At 42.4% G+C, this 23,631-nt stretch overlaps 2 protein-coding genes and 1 long non-coding RNA gene across 4 annotated transcripts; 2 read left to right on the plus strand and 1 right to left on the minus strand.

Moving 5' to 3' along the window:
- Positions 1-600: 600 nt before the first annotated feature.
- Positions 601-9,376, plus strand: LOC120055587. The gene is made up of 7 exons (XR_005477704.1): positions 601-1,365; positions 1,597-1,645; positions 2,671-2,778; positions 2,954-3,123; positions 7,185-7,270; positions 7,902-7,955; positions 8,875-9,376. It is a non-coding gene; the product is annotated as an uncharacterized LOC120055587 (long non-coding RNA).
- A 190-nt stretch (positions 9,377-9,566) lies between these two features.
- Positions 9,567-11,097, minus strand: LOC120055965 (CCAAT/enhancer-binding protein delta-like). The gene has a single exon (XM_039004050.1). The coding sequence runs from the start codon at positions 10,858-10,860 to the stop codon at positions 9,937-9,939; it is 924 nt and encodes a 307-aa protein (XP_038859978.1). The 5' UTR covers positions 10,861-11,097; the 3' UTR covers positions 9,567-9,936.
- A 1,131-nt stretch (positions 11,098-12,228) lies between these two features.
- Positions 12,229-23,387, plus strand: mcm4 (minichromosome maintenance complex component 4). 2 transcript variants are annotated; one of them, XM_039004051.1, is made up of 17 exons: positions 12,229-12,632; positions 13,205-13,311; positions 13,397-13,552; positions 13,924-14,087; positions 14,213-14,314; positions 14,454-14,549; positions 14,699-14,794; positions 15,054-15,192; positions 17,036-17,256; positions 18,450-18,570; positions 19,574-19,833; positions 20,208-20,573; positions 20,831-20,958; positions 21,480-21,687; positions 22,026-22,254; positions 22,784-22,917; positions 23,088-23,387. In XM_039004051.1, exons 2-17 carry the CDS (start codon positions 13,248-13,250, stop codon positions 23,178-23,180), a joined length of 2,577 nt encoding a protein of 858 aa, XP_038859979.1. In that variant the 5' UTR covers positions 12,229-12,632; positions 13,205-13,247; the 3' UTR covers positions 23,181-23,387. The 2 variants fall into 2 exon arrangements, with proteins under 2 accessions (XP_038859979.1, XP_038859980.1); XM_039004052.1 differs by having other exon boundaries at positions 13,230-13,311.
- Positions 23,388-23,631: the final 244 nt, after the last annotated feature.

The following is a 23,631-nucleotide window of genomic DNA, read 5'->3' on the forward strand; positions in this document are numbered from 1 at the left end:
TGTGGAGATCTGAGAGGATTGGACAGGTGAAAGCAATACGGTGAAACTTCCACCTTGCATATCAGAGGTCAAGGTGGTGTGATAACCATATTATGTACAACTGTTAAATCCTCTCAGATCTCCAGAAGTGCATAGGGTTTAGGGGTCAATTTGGGATTGCACCAAACACATGTAGCCACCATCTTATACTCTGTGCAAAAGAAAACATCCATGTCATATACAATAGCTGGTGTTCAATCTTTTAAAAAGCCTCTCAAGGCTTAAACAAGTGTTATTAATAATTTGTTGGCACTTAAAAACCTCCACATTTTAACCATCATTAAATCAACAATTACATAACGCTGATATAATGATGTACAGTCAGTTTATGATAAATGTTAATGTTGTCCTTGACTCCCCCTTTTCAGTACTCACATACTCCCACATGTAGAAAGCTACAATAACGCTACAATCAGATCTCAGTAACAAAATAATGTGTGAGGTGAGCTCAGTCTTTACCCTGACCTGTTGGACCAGCCTGGGCTGCAGAGCCAGTTATGTACACAGATACCCTGTGATTAGGACCTGGGGAACTGGTTCCTAACAACAGACTGAGTGACAGCATGAGCAGGAATAGCAACGTCAACTCCACCTTTCACACACTGACTAACTGGTGGTCCTGAACTCAAAAAGGACAAGTTTAATTTATTTTGGTTTTGGGGTGGGGATGCTATCGCTTGTTTTCAGGTTTTGCAACATCCAGACGCTCAGCCATCAAAACTGTCAATTGAAACCAATAGAAGCCATACTTGTTTTTGTGTGTGATTTACATAGGGTGTTTGTTCTAAGTTCCACTTTTCAGTGTGTGTGAGATTGATAGTGATAAAGGGAGGTGTGTGTGAATCGCACCAGTCTCAGCATGCTTTCTGTTGATTCTGTGAAACTATAAAGTGCCCTGCCTTAACAGATCTGTGATTCCATAGAAGTGAAATGAACTGTGATGTTCTTGCATCTCCCTCTCTGTATAGCTTGTACCTCATTGTCTTCTTCATCTTCTCTCTCACAGGTATAACAGACTCTTAAACCTGATAGACAGTCTGGCCACCTGTAATACCCCTCTAATTTATATTGAGAACCCATGGTATTATGGTTCATTTATGTGAGCATAAGAAACTGCCTATGCAAACTCTCTGTACTGACTAAATTAAAGCTCAGACACACCGGTAGGATTGTCAAACGTTTGCCTGCCGACAGTACTTAGCACCTCTGAACAGAGTGTCGGAAGTCAATCTCTTTTATGTTCAAACAGCAAAGACCTTGGAAGTCGACAGCTTTTATCCCCTCTATACCTGCCTCCTACACAACAAACCCTGAGACATACTGCAGGTAACTAGTGACACACACACACACACACAAAACTGAAGTCTAACCCAACTCAACAGTTTTAGATGCTTTCGTCTCTCCTCCTTGTTTTCACCTCCCCAACTATTCCTCCAAACATGTATTGAGTTGTTAACTTCAGATTACGCCGTTTTCCTTTACTCTGACTCTTTGTTGAACCTGTAGAAATTAAATATGAATTGTAGTAAGTAACTAACTACCTGTTATATGTTTCAGTATGAGCTCAGCAGCCATCGCTGTAGCTGTCATCCACCAAAAAATGCAGGTACTTTCAAATGCATGTTGGAATTCAATAAGAATGTATAGACATCACTGAGAGACTGTCCTCTGTGATATGTATCTTATTAGAGACGTATAGATGTAAATCAACTGAAGAGTTGACAGGAACATGATCACGTCCTGTTGTGGTGGACAGACGCTGGTGATTTGAACTGACTGTTGATAAGAGAAGAGGCAACAACTGACGTAGAGAGCAGCCTTCACTATCTGTATGCATACTAAAATATCTACCAGGAATTATTTTCCATTGATCTGTGAAACCTTTACACTTTGACCTCTGGGAGGGAGAAACAGTAATAGCCCAGAACAAAGTGAGTGGCAAAGTCCAATGCTTCCTGTCTATACCACTCTTTTTCATGTCAGTCATCAAATAAATGAATCAGAGCAACCACACTGAGCCAGCAGAGCCTTGTGCTTTTTATTTGATGCACAAACAGTTAGACAGAAATGTGTTTATTCACTAAGACACTTGATAAGTGTGTCTGACACTGACTAAGGGACTGGAGTCAGCAGTGTGTGTGTGTGTGTGTGTGTGTGTGTGTGTGTGTGTGTGTGTGTGTGTGTGTGTGTGTGTGTGTGTGTGTGTGTGTGTGTGTGTGTGTGTGTGTGTGTGTCTATTGAGGCAGCACATAAGGGAGTGCTGCACACTTAGAATTGTACTTTCCAAGTAAGCTCATAGTCTCTCACACCCATTTATTTCCCTCCCTCTCCCTCTGTCTCCGTCACTCTTTCTCCCTCCATGTCTATCTCTGTGTCTCTGTCTCTCTGTCTCTGTCTCTGTCTCTCTCTCTCGCTCTCTCTCTCTCTCTCTCTCTCTCTCTCTCTCTCTCTCTCTCTCTCTCTCTCTCTCTCTCTCTCTCTCTCTTTCTCTATTAATCTGCAGTAATGACTGATCCCTCTCCCTTTTTCTCTTGTTCTCTTTATTATGATATTGGCTAATATATGAATGATACCTCCTATTCCCATCCCCCACTATATATCTCACTCTCCACCCGTCCCTCTCCCCTCCAGTCTCAAAGTAGTGATGTGGGTCAAAGCCCAGGGGAGGTTTAGCTGGTGGTAACTGAGCCCAGTCTGCAGCAGCAGCCCGGGGGTGTGCATTCATCTTAAGACCGCTAGGTGAGACAACCACATATCATAGTCGTAGTAGTACACTATCTCAATAAAGAAAATATCAGCAAAGTCAGTACTAGTAGGAAAAGACAAGTGCCAGATTGTTGTCATTTATCACCTCCAATGTTAGGTTCAAACTACTTTTTTATGATGCTATGCCATTATTTCTCTCCATGTTCAGGTGTGTGCGTGGATCCTGTGCGTGGAGCAGTCATTTGTGCAGCCTTTGGTATCTGTGTGATGCCCAGATACTGAGAGCACAGTGGGCCCATGGTCACTAGCATTGTCCCAGACTCAGTACTTATCCCCTGATCCCAGAAACACCACCTAACTCTCTTTGCATGTTCTCAGGTCAGTATATATACTGTACACATCATTCACCTTTGTGGCTTGAAAGTCACGCTGTTTTCCTTAATCAATTATTTTCAGGGTTGGCCCAGATGCTGTTTTGTTACAGAAAGACAAACAGTTGTTATTTTGAGTGTTTTGTGGCTGTAGCCTATCTGTATGTCTTGCTTTGTGAGAAACAGAGAGGCGTTCTTGTGGTTAGTCGAATGCATTGTGTTCTTCCGCTGTTATTCACATTTACCCTCAAGCAGTTGAGCCACTGATTCTGACAACCTTTTAAGGCCCACCAATGTAGCTAGCTGTGGACTGAAGAACAAATCATTCAAGGAATGTACTTTATAACACTCACACCTTGTTGGTATAAATGCAAAGTCATTTGTGAGTAACATTTACTTGGTTTGTGTTCTTTTTATTGGATTAATCCAATATGTTTTGGTATGTGTTTATTGAATGACTTATCAATCAGGACAAGCTGCTCTTTCTCTATTTACTAATGGTAATTAAGAGATAATAGACAACCTTCCAAGATATGTAACTTTCAAAAAACAGAACTCTGGCCCGTATTATGCATGATGGCCAGATTTCTGTTTTTTGAAAGTTACATATCTTGAAAACTTGATTGCTGACATGCAAAACATTTTGGGACTATATCAACAATGGACTATTGAAACAAATGCCAAAATATATAGTTTTTGGGTGGAGTTGTCCTTTAAGTGATCAAATAAAACTAAAGAGTAATGTAAGCCCTTAAGGTACTGGAAACAAATCCATTCACTGTTTGTCTGCACTACAGCCTATTTTATGTGCAAATGTAGGGAAAGTTGAGTAAATCACGATAAGCTGCATCTGTTAACATCCTGTGTCACAGCAGAGATCAAAGGTGAAACTGTGAACCCTCTGGATTAGTTCAGGTCTCCTTCCCTTGTCCTCCATGTTGGATCAAACTGTGAACCCTTTGGATTAGTTCAGGTCTCCTTCCCTTGTCCTCCATGTTGGATCAAACTGTGAACCCTTTGGATTAGTTCAGGTCTCCTTCCCTTGTCCTCCATGTTGGATCAAATTGTTAACCCTCTGGATTAGTTCAGGTCTCCTTCCCTTGTCTTCCATGTTGGATCAAACTGTGAACCCTTTGGATTAGTTCAGGTCTTCTTCCCTTGTCCTCCATGTTGGATCAAACTGTGAACCCTTTGGATTAGTTCAGGTCTCCTTCCCTTCTCCTCCATGTTGGATCAAACTGTGAACCCTTTGGATTAGTTCAGGTCTCCTTCCCTTGTCCTCCATGTTGGATCAAACTGTGAACCCTTTGGATTAGTTCAGGTCTCCTTCCCTTGTCCTCCATGTTGGATCAAACTGTGAACCCTCTGGATTAGTTCAGGTCTCCTTCCCTTGTCTTCCATGTTGGATCAAATTGTTAACCCTTTGGATTAGTTCAGGTCTCCTTCCCTTGTCCTCCATGTTGGATCAAACTGTTAACCCTCTGGATTAGTTCAGGTCTCCTTCCCTTGTCTTCCATGTTGGATCAAATTGTTAACCCTCTGGATTAGTTGAGGTCTCCTTCCCTTGTCCGCCATGTTGGATCAAACTGTTAACCCTCTGGATTAGTTCAGGACTCTCTCACTGGTCTTCCATGTTTGATCAGCTGGCAGAATAATACAACAAACGCCAATGCCTGAATCACACTATTTACACGAACCCGAACCATGCCGTCCTGGCTCAGATAGTTTTTTTTCTTCAAATTGTCCTTTCCAGCACGGTTCCAGCAACTATGGTAACCAGGCCAGCACGGTACAGCTCTGCTTGGCTCTGTAGCATAGAAAGGGGTATAATATATCTTTATCTACACTCTTAAGTACCTTCTAACTTCTGGCAGCTTGCCTGGCTCTGTGTGAAGGCTCCGAGTTTTTATGATCAAGTTGGAAATGATCTTCGGTGCCTTCAGAAAGTATTCATATCCCTTGACTTATTCCACATTTTGTTGTGTTGAATTCTGAATTCAAAATGTATTAAATGTATTTGTTTTTCACCCATCTACACACAATAACCATAATGACAAAATGAAAAAGTGTATTTAGAAATGTTAGCACATTTATTGAAAATGAAAAGCAGAAATATCTCATTTACATAAATATTTACACCCACGAGTCAATACATGTTAGAATCACGTTTGGCAGCTTTTACTGCTCTGAGACTTTCTGGGTAAGCTGGTCTTGTCCTTTCCAGCACGGTTCCAGCAACTATGGTAACCAGGCCAGCACGGTACAGCTCTGCTTGGCTCTGTAGTATAGAAAAGGGTTTAATATATCTTTATATACACTCATATACTTGGGCGGAAGGTAGCCTAGTGGTTAGAGCCTGAAAGGTTGCTGGATCAAATCCACAGGCTGACAAGGAAAAAAATATGTTGGTCTGCCCATGAACAAGGGGCAGCGTTGTACAATATTAGCACATTATTCTTTTTATAATTCTTCAAGATCTGTCAAGTTGCTTGTTGATCATTGCTGGACAGCCAAGTCTTGCCATAGATTTTCAAGCAGATTTAAGTCAAAACTGTAATTAGGCCACTCATGTCGTCTTTGTAACGATCGTCTGTGGTGGTAGAAGGATCGGACCAAAGCGCAGCGTGGTAAGTGCTCATGATGATTTTTAATTAAAACTCAGAACACTAAACAAAACAATAAACGATGAACAAACGAAACAGTACCGTGTGGCGACAAACACTGACACGGAAACAAACACCCACAAACCAAAAGTGAAACCCAGGCTACCTAAGTATGATTCTCAATCAGGGACAACGATTGACAGCTGCCTCTGATTGAGAATCATACCAGGCCGAACACAAACCCCAACATAGAAAAACACACATAGACTGCCCACCCCAACTCACGCCCTGACCATACTAAATAAAGACAAAACAAAGGAAATAAAGGTCAGAACGTGACAGTCTTGGTAACCAACACCAGTGTATATTATTTTTATTCTGTACAGGCTTCTTTCTTTTCACTTTGTCATTTAGATTAGCATTGTGGAGTAAATACAATGTTGTTGATCCATCCTCAGTTTTCTCCTATCACAGCCATTAAACTCTGTAACTGGTTTAAAGTCACCATTGGCCTCATGGTGAAATCCCTGAACTGTTTCCTTCTTCTCCGGTAACTAAGTTAGGAAGGACACCTGTATATTTGTAGTGACTGGGTGCATTGATACACCATCCAAAGTATAATTAATAACTTTACCGTACTCTAAGGGATATTCAATGTCTGCTTTTTTTTTTTACCCTTCTACCAATAGGTGCCCTTCTCTGCAAAGCATTGGAAAACATCCCTGGTTTTTGTGGATAAATCTGTTTGAAATTCACTGCTTGACTGGGGACCTTACAGATACTTGTATGTGTGGGGTACAGAGATGAGGTAGTCATTCAAAAAATGTATGTTAAACACTATTATTGCACACAGAGTGAGTCCATGCAACTTATTATGTGACTTGTAAAGCACACTTTTACTCCTGAACATATTTAGGCTTGCTATAACAAAGTGGTTGAATACTTATTGACTCAAGACATTTCAGCTTTTACTTTTTAAATAATTTGTAAAATTTTCTAAAAACATAAGTCCACTGACATTATGGGGTATTGTGTGTAGGCCAGTGATACAAAATCTAAATGTAATACATTTTTAATTGAGGCTCTAAGAAAAAATATGGGGGGGAAAAGTCAAGGGGTGTGAATACTTTCTGAAGGCACTGTATCTTACATAAGTTGGTGTGCATGTGTGTCCCCCAGCCGCATCTCGGGCCATTACCTGAGAATGTGTCAGTTTGGTTAAGGGAGTAAACGCTTGCTATCCAGATCATCTCACAGATAAGAATTACATTTTTATTTTCTTACAGAGCTAGTTATATCTTTCGTTTTTAAGCCAAACCACAGTGGAATATTGATAAGATGGTTAAACCGCTAAGTCCCAGTTCCCGCCCTTGTTGCTTCCCTATGTGAGCCAGGTTGGTCAGTGTGGTGTCCTGTAGTGGTTTGTTTCTCTGGCTGGTGCTGATGGTTGTGTTGGTGTTTGCAGGGTGTGATAGTTGGTGTGGATGAGGACATGGCCTACTCCTGGGAGTGATGTGGGAGTGACTGCTTGGAGATGGCACCCCAAAAGCTGTAAGTCTTCAATTCACTTGCTGATAAGCTATAGTGGATAAGCCTAATAAACTGATTGAATTATTGGTTTACCAATACAATAGAATATAATAGCTGAATTTTACCCAGAGGGGTCTCGGGAACTCGGGATGGCCGGGAAATGTGAAGTCATCATCTGCATTATAACACCTTATGTCTGTGCTGTCTCTAGTCAAGCATTCGATTGTGTGGCTTGTGATTCCCTGGTGAGAGTCTGTGATTTTGAGTTCTAGTTATGTGAATGTGTATTGGCAAATGTCTGTATTTTCAATGTGTGATAGCAGTGTATACGCATATAGTAGCAGACATTGAAGTATGATCAAATCTAATCTTAATCAAGGTGTGAGCTCAAAACATCTTATCACTTTAAGGGTATCCTCATACTTCTGTATTTCCTTACAGTGTTGCTGTCAAATAAAGTATTTGATTGTATCGTTATGGGAACGTGAAACTGTCGAAAAAAGGCTCTGAAATAAAGTCCATGCTTATAATATCTAATAACATTCTTATAATGCATGTGCTGTAATATATGAAGAACTGTAGTTTGATGGACCAGTACAGACCATTCAAACACCTAGTATGGTGACTATTCTCTCTCTCTGCTGTTTTCTAGCTCCAACAGAGCACCATCATGTCTGTGTTGTACTCTGCAGCCTCTGGCTATGAGGTGAGTTCTCTCTCGCTCACCTGTTATGTAATATACGGTACATTACCTTCCTTTTATTTATGTAGACAGTGCTTATCTCTCAGTTAAGTGTGGTTAAGTGCACCTGTACAGCATCTGGATCCTCCCATGTGTCAGAACAAACTCAGTATATTTGCTGACACAGTGACATCATTGTCATCTGTCCAATGTCCCATAGTTAGACTGTGATAAGAGATCTGTGTCATATTGGTAACAATGATTTGGGAGACAGGCGCAGGAATGCGTAATAGTTTGTTTTATTATACCCCAAATTACGGCGTGCCGTGTAAAGGCACGGGGACGAACACCAAACAAACACGTACACAAAACACAGTGTTGAAACCCAAACAAAGGTGTGCGCAATGAAAGTTCCGGAGGGATCCGTGACAATCTGTTTAGAACAATGGCCTCACTCACTCACACAGATCAATAGTGTAAGAGAAGCCACATGATACTAGTGTCGCTGAAGTTGGATCTATATTGCCTTCTAATATACAACAACTAGTTTCACCACATACCACCATCAGAGCCATATATCTAAATGTATGGCTCTGACCATCATATACCATCAAGCATTCTTGGTATATTCTTGGTTTACATCCATTATTGAGAATCCGGGCAACCCAGGTTAACTGAAGTGGATCAGCACCACATACCGTACCCAATACATATATTGTCTATTGAATTTTTGCATTAGGTGTTTTCCCCCCGCCAATCTAATAATAACAATACTGTGTTTTGTCGTCAGAAACTATATGATAAGAGTAACATTGACATTTGATGGTTAGCTTAGCTCCCAACTTTTGTTCTCATTGAGCATGTCTAACTTGTATGTAAGACAATAGCCTAAGACTATTGATCCATGGTTAGGTTTTGATTGCCCATGTGCTGGAGTTTCCAGGTTACAAGGTGGAGAATGTGTTGGGGAGGGAGGTGGGCCCCATCAGCGCTTACGTCCGTGTGGTCACCAGGAAACCTGCCCTGTGCATCGGCCTGGAAGACATCTGCCTCTGAGGCTGTCAAAGTGGGGAGTGGGACCCCATGAAATAAATATGTAAGACTGAGGCCTCCTCAGCCCAGCCCCATAAGCTCTCTCTGTACAGAATGTGAATAATTGGTGAAAAATAGATCTGTTTGTGTGTTACTGATGCGTTAGGACCCAGGAGCTGACAGCCCAAGGTTAGAACTGACAGACCAGAGGAGCAACATATGTCAAACTTGGCCCACGTGGGTCCAACTGGTGACTGTAAAATATGCCTGTTTGCTGTAAATAGCCACACGTTTCTCTGTGTTTCCTTGAATATCTACCTCCTAATATATCTCTGAAGATGAATGTTGCTTATACTCAGTCAATAAACCTTGTATTATGCTAGTGTATGTATAGTTATTATTAAAAAAAAAAATGATTTTACCTTTTTCTGGTCTTTATTTAAATAGCTGTGAAAATGTCATTCTACAGAGGTAGAACTCCAACTGAGGTAGATTCTTGGCACCACCAGATCCAAATATAACCCACTTTAACCATTCCAAGTCATTTCTAATCACTGATGTGTACTAATAATCTATGGATCCCAAACACACACATAGACCAGATGATTTGTATGACTTTTCAGCCCTTTTATTAGAGATTCCATATAGACAAACATTTCAAGTTTTTTATACAAACTATATAAAAATGTGAGCATGCTCTGGCTCTTATACAAAGTTTGGAATTATAAAAACATGTATCATATCTGCTATAACAATATGTAAATGAAGTGGTAAAATAATTTAATATACAAAAACATTTTTCCCAAAAACGATTATGGCAGCAACATGGGAGTAGGCCTCCGGTTTCCAGTACATTTCCAGTGCCATAAATGTACGCTTGTTTGTAATGCATCTGTTACACAGATGGTAATAAAAGTCTGTTGAGGTATGTATTTCAAAAGTTCAGTTCAGTTCATTAGAAAGTGACCATTTGTCACCGAATGTCCCCACCCGTGGTCCCCACAAACGAGGAATTGTGATTGGGAAGCTGCTTGAAGAAATCCCTCAGCCCAGTGAGCTCACGGTTTAGCTGATCGATGGTTTTGTGTAATCTGTCATTCTCTGAACCCAGTTCAAGCATATTTTGCTGCATTTCCACGTTGCGTTGCTTTGCCTTGTCCCTGCTTTTCCTCACCGCAACGTTATTCCTCTCGCGTCTCTGGCGGTACTCATTACTGTACCTGTCAACATTCTTTTTCCCTCTGTCCTTGCCGACCTTTCGAGGAGAGGACTGGGTTGAGCTGACACTGGAGTGGCTTGAGATGGGCTCTGGGGTTGTTGGCGGAGTTGGTTGTCCCATGAGACGGCTCACGGAGGTCTTTTCGCAGGTTTCTATCTGGGAAGGTAACGACGAGGACATGTCACTGTCGCTCCAGTCCGATTCCTGCTTGATCGGTGCGCTGAAGGCCCCCTTGTCAAATCCCCCCTTGGGCTTCCTCTCGAACTCTTTTTGGCTTCCAAATGCGTATGCGTTGGTTGAACAACTTGACATATGTTGCATGTTGCTGGACGATGTAGTCGAGGCTGACATGCAGAAGTCGGTCTTTTCTTGCTTCACAGTGTTGAATAAGTCAAGGAAAAGTTCATCGTTGCAGAGTTCCAGGTGTGGCACTGCTGTCATCGACTCGATGTAGGAGCTGAAGTCGATGGCACTCTCGTCGTTGTACATTGCAGGGGCTGTACTTAGCTCGGCCATGGTGCTTTCCTCGCCCGTGCCATGATCACCTCTACCGGGTTTACAGACCCCCTGGAGACCGCTGCTCAGTTTATTGTCGTAGAAGTTGATAGGCTCCACCGCCCAACTCATGTTGCATTGTGAAGACACGCACTGAGAATCCAGGCTGTATATGTCGCACATGAACTCTGCTTTCTGCCCTCGTGGGATCGGACGTCAATATATTTCGTTAGTAGTCAAGTAGTTGGAACAAGTTTGATACAATGCAACAATGTATCACGCTCACTCTGTATTAATGGAGCTTCTTTTTATTTTCCACACCGTTGCTTCTTTCGAGTGGTGTTTAGGTTTATCCTAAAATAGTGGCTGTATAGTCACTGTAGGTTATGACCTGTTTCTATCTTCTCTGAAGCGTCTGTATTTCGCGGAGTGTATTTTGTACTTTCCCCTGCTTACGTCAAAGGTTTAACTCCCCCTTTGACAAGCCAGTAGAGTTGAGTTTGAATCACGTGGTCGCCTCTTTACTACGCCACCCTCTTTACTACGAGTGTATTGATTTACAAGTGGATAATTTCATGCTGCGTATACCAAGCCAGTTTATAGACCCTTTTGTATTTTCAAACTTTGCCGCAAGAGGGCGATGCGGGCAAGTTGGTGGCAGAACACGGGGGAGTTCTTATAGAACGCCAGCAAAAAAGCCTCTATTTACATGTTGTTTATTAGTGCATTTCACACTACTTTTGGATTATAATTGGATGTTTAGGCTCGTATGAATGTCCTGCTTAATATAATGTGTGTGTCATAATTGCAAATCAACTGCATTATGCTTAAAAAACACTTCAACTTCAACCAGTAAAATGGCGCTTTGGCTAACTTTTGCTAGTTTATGCCAATGAGCATAAGCATTCTAGATAACAACTGCTGCATCCAAAATAATTATTTTACAAAAAAACATTTGGAGATGGCTTTCTTACTGCAGCCAAGAGTCGCGCGTGACGTCAGTGTGTAGTGTACTGAAAAGGGTCTACGGGCATCAATCACCTGTAAACAGACAAGTGAGATTTGAGGTCATGCTGAGGAGTATTTCTGTCTGTAATAAAGCCCTTTTATGGGAAAAAATGGGTCGGTCCTTGTTTCCAAGTGGGTGGACCTATGCTCTCCCAAACCCAACCATGGCTGCACCCCTGCCCAGTCATGTGAAATCCATAGATTATGGCCTAATTATTTTATTTCAATTGATTGATTTCCTTCTATGAACTGTAACTCATCGAAATCATTGGAATTGTTGCATGTTACATGTTATATTTTTGTTCAGTATATTTGTAATCACACATTTGGTGTTAAACAATTGCTGTTCAATATACGCAGTTATCTACGTGAATGAAATTCAATGTCCATGATGACCCTGGAAATTATTATTTATTTATTTATTTTATATATTACTATATAGCAGGGAATGCAGTCATTACTTATAAGAGCAATTCTGCATGTTTGATGTGTTCCCACGGATATGCATTCGGTATTTTTCCAGTGATGATGTTCAGAACACATAGATATTTCTAGTGGCACAAATGCAACCTTCTGGCAAACATTGACACTATGGCCCCTGAGTGGAATATATGTAGGGCTAAACGAAATCAGAAGGGGTGATTACCCAGCCATTTTAGGTACACACACAGTTATTGCAGTGAAAAGAATGGGTCTAGTACTGAAAATAAGAATTAAAGGCTACAACAAATACAATTATTAATGTACTTCATGAAAATTTTTAACAACCGTATTTACTGATCTAAGACATTGACACCTGAACCCCCTCGATGTGCAAGTGCTAATGGTTAGCGCTCAAGTAGTTTTGCTTTGCTATTGGTGCAAAGTTTCCCGGGAATATTACGTGACAACCACAATTTCGCGCCAAATTCATTGCAGCCGCACGACATAGATACATCCTACAGAAGGTAAGATTGTAAGATATTTCTATAGTATCAGAAGATCAATTAACGACATGGGTCATTTCGTATTGAATCTTGTATGTTATTAAAGCGAATTCAGATTACCTATATGTGTTTGGGAGTTAAAGTAAAGTCACTCAGTAATCTACTGGGTTTCCTCGGCTAAGTTAGTGTCTTGCACGCTATAACGTTAGCTAGCTACTGTTTACAGTTGTCTTGAACATGCCAGCCATTATGTTATTTAATTCAACATGATTAGGATGATGATGCTTAATTTAGAGGAAGTAGTTTAGGATTTAGAATAAATATTTTCTTTATAGTTTACAAGTTTTTCGGAAGTTTCTAGTAAACTACTCATCTAGCTAGCTAGCTAATGTTGTTAGTTAGCTGGCTAGTATTCATTGTTTCACTTTCATTGCACATGTCAAAAGGATGCAAGTACCAACAACTAGCCTGGCGTTGTTATTATGATCTAACTGTAGCTCAACTCAGCTATGTTACATGCTGGCTGCATAATGTTTTTGTAAAAGTCAATTACGCATGCATGTATTTCACTTTTTTGTTTTTGACTGTTTTAGCTAATCAACCAGATTTTATATCTAGGACCTGTGATCATTCAGGATGTCTTCACCAACATCAACTCCCGGTGGAAGCAAGCGCAGTAGGGATGACATTCCAGTCACTCGTAAGTTGTACAGAAACAGGTTATCTGAGTCATATTTAGAGTTATGTTGATTGTTGACTTGGATATGTATTTTTTCTGTCTGTAGCCAGCAGTGATGGCCTGGTCTCTCCTCCTTCCCAGCGGCGACGAGGTCAGGACTCATCCAACATGGATCTGCCAGCCATGCCCACATCTCCAGCTACAGATATTGCCAGCCCTGCAGTCCATGACACCTCTCTGTTCTCCAGCCCACGCCGTTCAGGTAACTGCCTTACCATCATTGACACACAGAATGCTGCTGGATGCTATTTGAGAGCCCTTTTTGCAGTTACAAAAAAATGTTATTTCTGCTGTATTGCCATTTCTGGTACGGAAACACTTCTCCTGGCTTTGTGACATCTGGGCCCTTATCCACAAAGCGTCTCAGAATAGGAGTGCTGATTTAGGATCAGTTTTATATGGAAAGATCCTAGATCAGCACTCCTACTCTGATATGCTTTGTGGATACGGGCCCAGATCATTTGTGCAACAACTGCAAAAAAATAAACTGGAACTGTACTTGAAAGAACTGAGATGCTGACCCTATGATATCACTCTGAATGTCATGTCAATGTCCTATCTTCTTCTCCCCAGTTCTCCCCAGTGAGGTGGACATGAGCTCCCCTCTGATGTACGGGACTCCTAGCTCCAGGGTGGAGGGGACCCCCCGCAGTGGCGTGCGTGGCACCCCAGTCAGACAGCGCCCTGACCTGGGCTCTGTCAGGAAGGCCCCCCAGGTGGACCTCCACACCGAGCCGGTGAGTAGGGAAACTCCTATATGGAGAATGATAGTCAGGAATTCTATAACTGCTAATGCTACATAGATATAGAATGATACCATTAGCAAATCTCTAACAGTTTAGGACATTTTCTACTCCACCAGCCAAGAGAAGATGGTGCAGTAGCCAGTGAGCAGGCAGCGGGACAGAAGCTGGTTATCTGGGGCACTGATGTCAACGTGGGAACTTGCAAGGAGAAGTTTCAGGTATGGAAGTTAAGTGTGCCTTCATTGGTGTAGAAAAATAAATAATGAAAATGTAATTGATAAAGAAAAGTTTAGTTAAATCTATTTAGATCGATAGAAGCTAGTTATCTGAATGCTTTTATTGTACATTTTCCTACAGAGATTCCTGCAGAGGTTCATTGACCCCACTTCTAATGAGGATGAGAATGCTGGTTTGGACCTAAATGAGCCTCTCTACATGCAGAAGCTGGAGGAGGTAGGGTCTCCCATCTGTGTGACACCATAACAGTGATCAACCATTTACCTCTAGTTCATCTTGTATTTGGTTTTCTTGAGAAAAGTAATGCAACATTTTGCCTGTAATTTTGCAGTGATGTTAATTTTCTTTTTCTGTTGTCCCTCTAGATCAGTGTGATTGGTGAGCCTGTGCTGAATGTCAACTGCAGCCATGTGCAGTCCTTTGATGCAGACCTGTACAGGCAGCTCATCTCCTACCCCCAGGTAAATACACATGCATACATGTACCAGATAGTCTTGCACATTAATATTAATGGAGGATAGTGAGCTATGAATGCAAAGTTTAAAAAAAATCCCGTATGACCGTATTAAATCCAATTGTGACAGCAAGCACAGGCGGTTTTCATTATTTATCTGCCATTTATTACCATAAGCCTGCCCATAGAGATACAATATGTTTAATGATGTGGGCATACCAATATAAATGGTGATTCATAACGTTTCTCCTAAATCTATATCACAGGAAGTCATACCTACATTTGACATGGCCGTCAACGAGCTGTTCTTCGAGCGTTTCCCAGACTCCATCTTGGAACACCAGATCCAGGTGCGGCCGTACAACGCCCTGAAGACCAGGAACATGAGGAGCCTGAACCCTGAAGGTAATAGTCTTGACCAGGGGTCTCCAACCTTTTTTTAGCATGAGAGCTACAAAACAAAAAAAAATGTTGAGAGCTACTGCGGAAAAAAAAAAAAAAATTTGCTTTCAAATAGGCACATTCTTTGGTGTACAATAGCTGTGTTTTCTGTCAATATAGCTGGTAAAATAAATGGGTTTGGGATTTTACTCTAAATATTACCATTATTCATAGACAAACAACTAAAATGGATGGTCTGACCATAAACACCTTACATAAGTATTCAGGCCCTTTGCGATGAGACTCGATATTGAGCTCCTGTTTCCATTGATCATCCTTGATGTTTCTACAACTTGATTGGAGTCCACCTGTAGTAAATTCAATTGATTGGACATGATTTGGAAAGGCACACACACCTGTCTATGTAAGGTCCCACAGTTGACAATGCATGTCAAAGCAAAAAATAAGCCATGCGGTGGAAGGAATTGTCCGTAGAGCGCCGAGACAGGATTGTGTCGAGGCACAGATCTGGGGAAGGGGACCAAAAAATGTCTGCAACATTGAAGGTCCCCAAGAACACAGTGGCCTCCATCATTGTTAAATGGAAGAAGTTTAGAACCACCAAGACTGTTTTTAGAGCTGGCCGCCCAGCCAAACTGAGCAATCTGGGAAGAAGGGCCTTGGTCAGGGATGTGACCAAGAACCCAATGGTCACTCTGACAGAGTTCCTCTGGAAATGGGAGAACCTTTCAGAAGGACAACCATCTCTGCAGCACTCCACCAATCAGGCCTTTATGGTAGAGTGGCCAGATGGAAGCCACTCCTAAGTAAAAGGCACATGACAGCCCGCTTGGAGTCTCAGACAATGAGAAACAAGATTTTCTGGTTTGATGAAACCAAGATTGAACTCTTCGTTCTGAATGCTGGAGGAAAACTGGCACCATTCCTATGGTGAAGCATGGTGGTGGCAGCAGCATGCTGTGGGGATCTTTTTCAGTGGCAGGGACTGGGAGACTAGTCAGGATCGAGGGAAAGATGAACGGTGCAAAGTACTGATAGATTCTAGATGAAAACCTGTGCAAGAGAGCTCAGGACCTCAGACTGGGGCGAAGGTTCACCTTCCACAGGACAACGACCCTTAGCACACAGCCAAGACAACGCAGGAGTGGCTTTGGGACAAGTCTCTGAATGTTCTTGAGTGACCCAGCCAGAGCCTGAACTTGAACCTGATCGAACATCTCTGGAGATACCTGAAAATAGCTGTGCAGTGACGCTCCCCATCCAACCTGACAGAGCTTGAGATGATCAGCAGAGAAGAATTGGAGAAACTCCCCAAATACAGGTGTGCCAAGCTTGTAGCGTCATACCAAAGAAGACCCGAGACTGTAATCTCTACCAAAGGTGCTTCAACAATGTACTGAGTTAAGGTTCTGAAATACTTATGTGAATGTGGTATTTCAGTTTTATATTTTTATTAGTTTGCCAAAATGTATAAATACCTGGTTTTGCTTTGTCATTATGGGGTATTGTGTGTAGATTGATGAGAAAACCCCCCAATTTATTCAATTTTAGATTAAGGCTGTAACGTAACAACCTGGGGAAAAGATCTAGCTGTTGGAGACCCCTGGTTTAGGCCATGTCATATTATGGATGTCTAGCTTCCCTGAACAACCCATGCAGATCTGTTGCACAATCATATGAAGAGTGAATCATGTATTTGTTTTCTTTCAATTTCAAGCACTTGATCATGCGGCCTAGAGTGCCAAATGGTTTGCACTTTTGGGACTAAATATCTATTTGAACCCAGGTCTGGTGCTTAATGATTCGTTTTTAATACAATCTTGCCTCGCTGTCGCTCTCCTCCCAGACATTGATCAGATGATCACCATCAGCGGCATGGTGATCAGGACCTCCCAGCTGATCCCAGAGATGCAGGAGGCCTTCTTCCAGTGCCAGGTGTGTGCCTTCTCTACCCGTGTGGAGGTGGACCGTGGCCGCATCGCAGAACCTGCAGTGTGCCGCAACTGCAACACCACCCACAGCCTGGCCCTCATCCATAACCGCTCTGCCTTCTCCGACAAACAGATGGTGAGCTATGGGGAGAGGAAGAAGGCACCAGTAGTTGTTTTTTTATAATAGGACAAGACACCAATACATGAACTACTGCACCATCTGCAACTAGAGCCGTTCCGTATAGACCTGGTCGATCCAGGGGCCGTGCTGTGTATGTAGGCTGTGTGTGTAGGCTACTGTGAATGTGAGCAAGTGACACGTGGGAGAGACGACAACCAACCAAGCCGACTCGTGCTACAGTAGACTAATATCTGCCCATAGCTAGGTTATTTATCATCCAATATGATTACGTAGTATCTGTCTTGACTGCATCAAACCAGGAGAAACTAGTTAAGCTAGCTAGGCCAATCGAGGCATGCGTTTTCACGTCCTACACAATAACAAACCACTCCATTCAAAATATTAAGTAGCAGCCTGTTAGCCTGTACTAACTTTTCACTTTGAATTCCGTCATTTTAATTTCATCTTCCATTTATTAGATATCTCATAACTTTTGCCACATACGGAGGTAAAATGTACCCCCGCACATTGACTCAGTACCAGCACCCCCTGTATATAGCCTTGTTATTGTTATTTAATTTTTTACTTTCATTTATTTAGTAAATATTTTCTTAACTATTTCTTGAACTGCATAGTTGGTTAAAGGGCTTGTAAGTAAGCATTTCACAGTAAGGTCTACACCTGTTGTATTTGGCACGTGACATGATTTGTAGCCTATTGCCGCTTTGACTAATGATTGTCCAACAACAAGTTACACGCGCCACTATTGTGAAAAGAGCAGCAGCATAAATGTATACAATTTCTCTCTCTCTACTGCAGCAGTCTTGTTCAGCTGTGTACGTGTCCTTCCAGGCAAGTCAGTTAAAGTTACACATACCCGTGACAATCAGATCCAACCCAGACCTTTGACATTATTTAGAATTCTGGATCCGGACCCGCTCGGGTCTCAGCTATTCGGGTACCGGTGGATCCTTGAATACCTCTACCAAGGAGAGGGGATGGATGACTTTATACTGTACGACAGTCTGCTTACTTTCAATGGAAGATATGCTGCTGAACAGAACTGATGAGATAATGGTTTAGTTACCCATTAGAGCTTATCTTCCTGGGTTAGTTCACAAATACAATACTAGTGTGTTCCCTGCCACAACTAAAGAAGCAGAGCTCCTTTTTTCTCACTGATTAATTTTCTCCTCGCTCTTTTTCAGATCAAAGTTCAGGAGTCTCCTGATGACATGCCTGCTGGGCAGACCCCTCACACCACCATTGTGTACGCTCACAACGACCTGGTCGACAAAGTACAGCCAGGAGACCGCATCAACATCACTGGTGAGCTGTTTGACCTGCAAAAGAAATAGCTGTGAACCGATGGCTGTATAGCTTTGCTGTTGGTGATCTGGTCACACAGGCTATGAAGGGCTAAGAGTTTTAACTTTCCATGTGATCTGACCAAGAAAGACTCTGCTCTAGTTAAAGGGGCCATCCGCAGTTGCTACACCAATTTTTTTGATTGTAAATTAATTATATATACTCATTGATTTTTGAGGGATATAACTTAAGTGCCTCATGAGCTTAGTTTAACTGCCAGAAACCAAAATATAAACTTTTTTTACTTCAATCTTTGTATACACTGAAAAACCTCCAAATAAAGCTATCATTTTGATATCTTGGATGGTTACATTTCTCTAGGTCCATCCCTGAGCTTTTTTTTTACCAAAACAGAGGCGGGGTATCCACTTTATTGATTCAACTGCAGATTGCCCTTTTAAAGCCTATAACCATGGGCCTAGTTTTCCTAGTCCTGTCACGTGTCAGGTAAAGCTATTGGCCCTAGTCATGCATACTGCTGCTGTGACTTACTGTAGTTTGGTCCTATAGACCCATTTTCTGTTGACATCATGAAAAGTTGCGCACGCAGTTCATCAGAAACATCTTTGTTTACCCAGCAGTGGATATGATCACGTGCAACATAAAATGCAGCTTGTGCAAGTTAAACAACCATTTGATTACGTGTTTATCTACAATATTGCAGATGTCATCAGAGGATTGATTACCTAGCAAGCCAGCGAGGGCAGGGTAATATATCCCAAATAGAGCTAGATAAAGCCAGATGAATAATATAGTTGTTGAACATGGCTATAGCCATCAGCCTTGTGTGTTTTTATGGTGATCGCTCACTCAGTTTGTCAAGGTCATGATACTCCCAACAACAGTGTTAGCTATCCTTCTGCAGAGCTTTTTGATGTCAGGATGCGCGTACATCACTGTAACGTGACATTTGATGGTAAACAGAAAATGACTATCGTCATTACTAAACTCATCTCCACAACAGGTATCTACAGAGCGGTTCCTATGCGTGAGAACCCTCGCCAGAGCACTGTGAAGTCGGTGTACAAGACCCACATCGACGTCATCCACTTCCGTAAGACGGACGAGAAGCGCCTTCACGGACTGGATGAGGATTCAGACCAGAAGCTTTTCACTGAGGAGCGTGTCCAGACACTGAAGGAGCTGGCCGCCAAACCAGACGTGTACGAGCGTCTTTCCTCTGCCCTGGCCCCCAGCATCTACGAACAAGAGGATATCAAGAAGGTCAGTGGGGATGGTTATCAACTATCAGTCAAGGATGAGTTTCCCAGAAGCAACATTGCAGCTCTAAGATCATATTTTCTACATTGCTTGCTGTGGTTATAAGATGTTTGTGCGACAATGCTTTTGGGAAACTCGCCACAGGACAACTGTCCCATCGATCCCTTCAGATGACCATAGCAGTGTGGCGTCCTCTGCTGCCAGGGATGTGTAACTGCAGTCTTTCATATTAGTGGATTTTGCTTTTATTCAACATCCATGAACAGTACTATAAAGTTTGTAATTCTTTTCCCAGGGCATTTTACTGCAGCAATTGTTTGATTTTGCGTTTAGATTTTAATTAAAGTCATGACCAGGACAAACTTTCTCTTCCACAGGGTATTCTTCTCCAGCTGTTCGGGGGCACCCGTAAAGACTTCAGCCAGACAGGCCGCGGTAACTTCCGTGCCGAGGTAAACATCCTGCTCTGTGGAGACCCCGGTACCTCCAAGTCCCAGCTGCTGCAGTATGTGTTCAACCTGGTGCCCCGCGGTCAGTACACGTCTGGGAAGGGCTCCAGTGCCGTGGGCCTCACAGCCTACGTGATGAAGGACCCAGAGACAAAGCAGCTTGTACTGCAGACTGGAGCCCTGGTGCTCAGTGATAACGGGATATGCTGTATTGATGAGTTTGACAAGATGAGCGACAGCACACGCTCTGTGCTGCATGAGGTCATGGAGCAGCAGACTCTCTCCATTGCCAAGGTGGGTTTAGAAAAGGACAAAACAAGTTGAGACTGAAGTTTCAGCGCAATGCTCAGGACTAGTCCTAATGACCAGTGCACTTCTGAGAAACGTATAGGCCTCTGTTAAATTTTTATGTGTTGAATGTGGTGCTGCTAACAGAATGATTAAATAGTTTTACTACTGTAGAAGCATTCTGATTTTGTTTCTGTTTTGATAGATTGTTCGTAACGGTGAACGACAGGCTAGTTTCTCACAAAGCTCTTCTCTTTGTGCAGGCTGGAATTATTTGCCAGCTCAATGCTCGCACCTCCGTCCTGGCAGCAGCCAATCCCGTGGAGTCTCAGTGGAACCCCAAGAAGACGACCATCGAGAACATCCAGCTCCCTCACACACTGCTGTCAAGGTAAATATTACCCGATAGCTTAACAGCACTGAACACTGTTGATATATGGTGTTGATTGTCAATAATATCATATTTGGGTCGCTTCACTGACGGCCACTGAACCTCAAACAACTGAGCCTTGTTGGCATAGGTAAATGTTGCACTCACAACATGCATATAATGTACATTTTAGTAATTTAGCAGATGCTCTTATCCACAGCGACTTACAGGAGCAATTAGGGTTAAGTGCCTTGCTCAAGGGCCCAGGAGCAATTAGGGTTAAGTGCCTTGCTCAAGGGCCCAGGAGCAATTAGGGTTAAGTGCCTTGCTCAAGGGCCCAGGAGCAATTAGGGTTAAGTGCCTTGCTCAAGGGCCCATCAACATACTTTTTACTTAGTCGGCTCAGGGATTCAAACTGGCGACCTTTCGGTTACTGGCTCAACGCTCTTATGAACTGTTGTAAATCAATAAGGTTTAAGTATGTTAGCTATTAAACATATATATATATATATAAAATCAAAATGCCATTTTCTTCCCTACAGATTTGATCTGATCTTCCTGATGCTGGATCCTCAAGACGAGGCGTACGACCGTCGCCTGGCTCACCACCTGGTGGCACTCTACTACCAGAGCGAGGAGCAGATCGAGGAAGAGTTCCTGGACATGGCAGTGCTGAAGGACTACATTGCATACGCTCGCACTTACATCAACCCCAGACTGAACGAAGAAGCCAGCCAGGCACTCATTGAAGTACGATATAATTTAAATAAAATGCTCCAAATGAAAAGTGGTTGTGATGTAGATGTAACTTCAGGGCCTGACATTAGCACCATGCCACCAGATAAATGCGGGTAAAAAAAGTATTGAGTGACTGGCTAGTAAACAAATGTCATCCATCCACTGGCTGCTGGAGGAAAATATTTGATTCTGGCCCCGAGTTGTGTGAAAGTGCTGGTTCCAGGTTTAGGCCAGACAAAGACCTTCTGGTCAAAACATTGCACTAAAATATCATGCGAGAGCATTCAAAAGTGTAAAAGGGCTTTATAAAGAAATTGGATTGACTGTATGGGTATCTTTCTCTCTCCCAGGCCTATGTGGACATGAGGAAGATCGGCAGCGGGCGGGGGATGGTGTCTGCCTACCCCAGGCAGCTGGAGTCTCTGATCCGACTGGCCGAGGCCCATGCCAAGGTGCGCTTCTCTGACAAGGTGGAGACAGTCGACGTGGAGGAGGCCAAGAGACTACACCGTGAGGCCCTCAAGCAGTCTGCTACAGACCCCAGGACTGGCTTCGTAGACATCTCCATTCTCACAACTGGTATGGAAGCCTTTGTCTAAAACAGGGGTGTCAAACTCATTCCACGGAGGGCCTAGTGTCTGCAGGTTTTTGGTTTTTCCTTTCAATAAAGCCCTAGACAACCAGGTGTGGGGAGTTCCTAACTAATTAGTGATGTTAATTCATCAATCAAGTACAAGGGAGGAGCGAAAACCCGCAGACACTCGGCCCCCCGTGGAATGAGTTTGACACCTGTGGTCTAAAACAACACCTTTTCCACTAGCACTGACTGCTGATAAATAATTTAAGGGAAAATTGACTTGATACGATTTGTGATGTTGTCTCACCTAGCTATCTTAAGATGAAAGCACTAATTGTAAGTCGCTCTGCTAAATGACAAATGTCTGTGTAGTTCCTGGTCATGTACTATGACAGCTCTTCAAATTCCTGTCTGCCATGCCATGTTTAATGTTTAGAATTGGTTGACTATGCAAACCCAACCTTAGTCAGTATCTTAAAAAATGTGTATTGTGGAGCAAGTATTAACCTGTCTTGTTTTTACTCAATCCAGGAATGAGTGCCACGGCCCGTAAGCGTAAGGAGGAAGTGGCCCAGGCTCTGAAAAAAATTATCCAGTCCAGGGGAAAGACCCCTGCAATGAAATACCAGCAGCTGTTTGATGACCTCAGAGGACAGTCTGAAGCCGTAAGTAGTACCTACCAGCTCTGCTTTTCCTATTGATGAGAACTAACTATACAGGAAAACCCTTAAACTATATTTAGATATGTATTTTAATTGGATGGCAGGCATATCTTCTGAATATGGTGTATATCTGACCCTTGTGTTTTCACCCCAATTATTTATCTTTTTTTCAGGCAATAACGAAGGACATGTTTGAAGAGGCTCTGCGTGCCCTGGCGGATGAAGACTATCTGACCGTCACTGGAAAGACTGTTCGCCTCCTGTAAAGAAACACACGCATCTCCATTCTTTCCTTGTATAGTCATTGAATTCACACGTATTTCCCTGTAGCAACAGCTTTCTCTCTGTACTGAATACTGGTGTGTAAAGAATGTTTGACTGTGTTGATGGCTAGCATTGTATGCTTTGTGATTCCTGGTAGTGCTTGGTGTCTCAGATGTTATTATGGTGTGCAATAAATATATGCTTTTGTATGTTTTGAGGGTTTCTTTATAATTTTTTTAATTGATTTGTCTATAATATTTAAATGAACATTGGACCAACAGAGAAGGGTGACTCAGTTTAAATCATGGATGAATGCTGAAGAAACATGCCAGTGCTACAATGCACAACTCTGACAAGGTGTGCCATGGTGACCGGTAGTTTGCAGTTTGGAATACTGTATGTCATTTTATAAAGACCTTTCTCAGCAGTCGGGTGTTAGTTACCCGGCATAGA

The sequence above is a fragment of the Salvelinus namaycush genome, chromosome 11, assembly GCF_016432855.1.
Source record: "Salvelinus namaycush isolate Seneca chromosome 11, SaNama_1.0, whole genome shotgun sequence".
Lineage (NCBI taxonomy): Eukaryota > Metazoa > Chordata > Actinopteri > Salmoniformes > Salmonidae > Salvelinus > Salvelinus namaycush.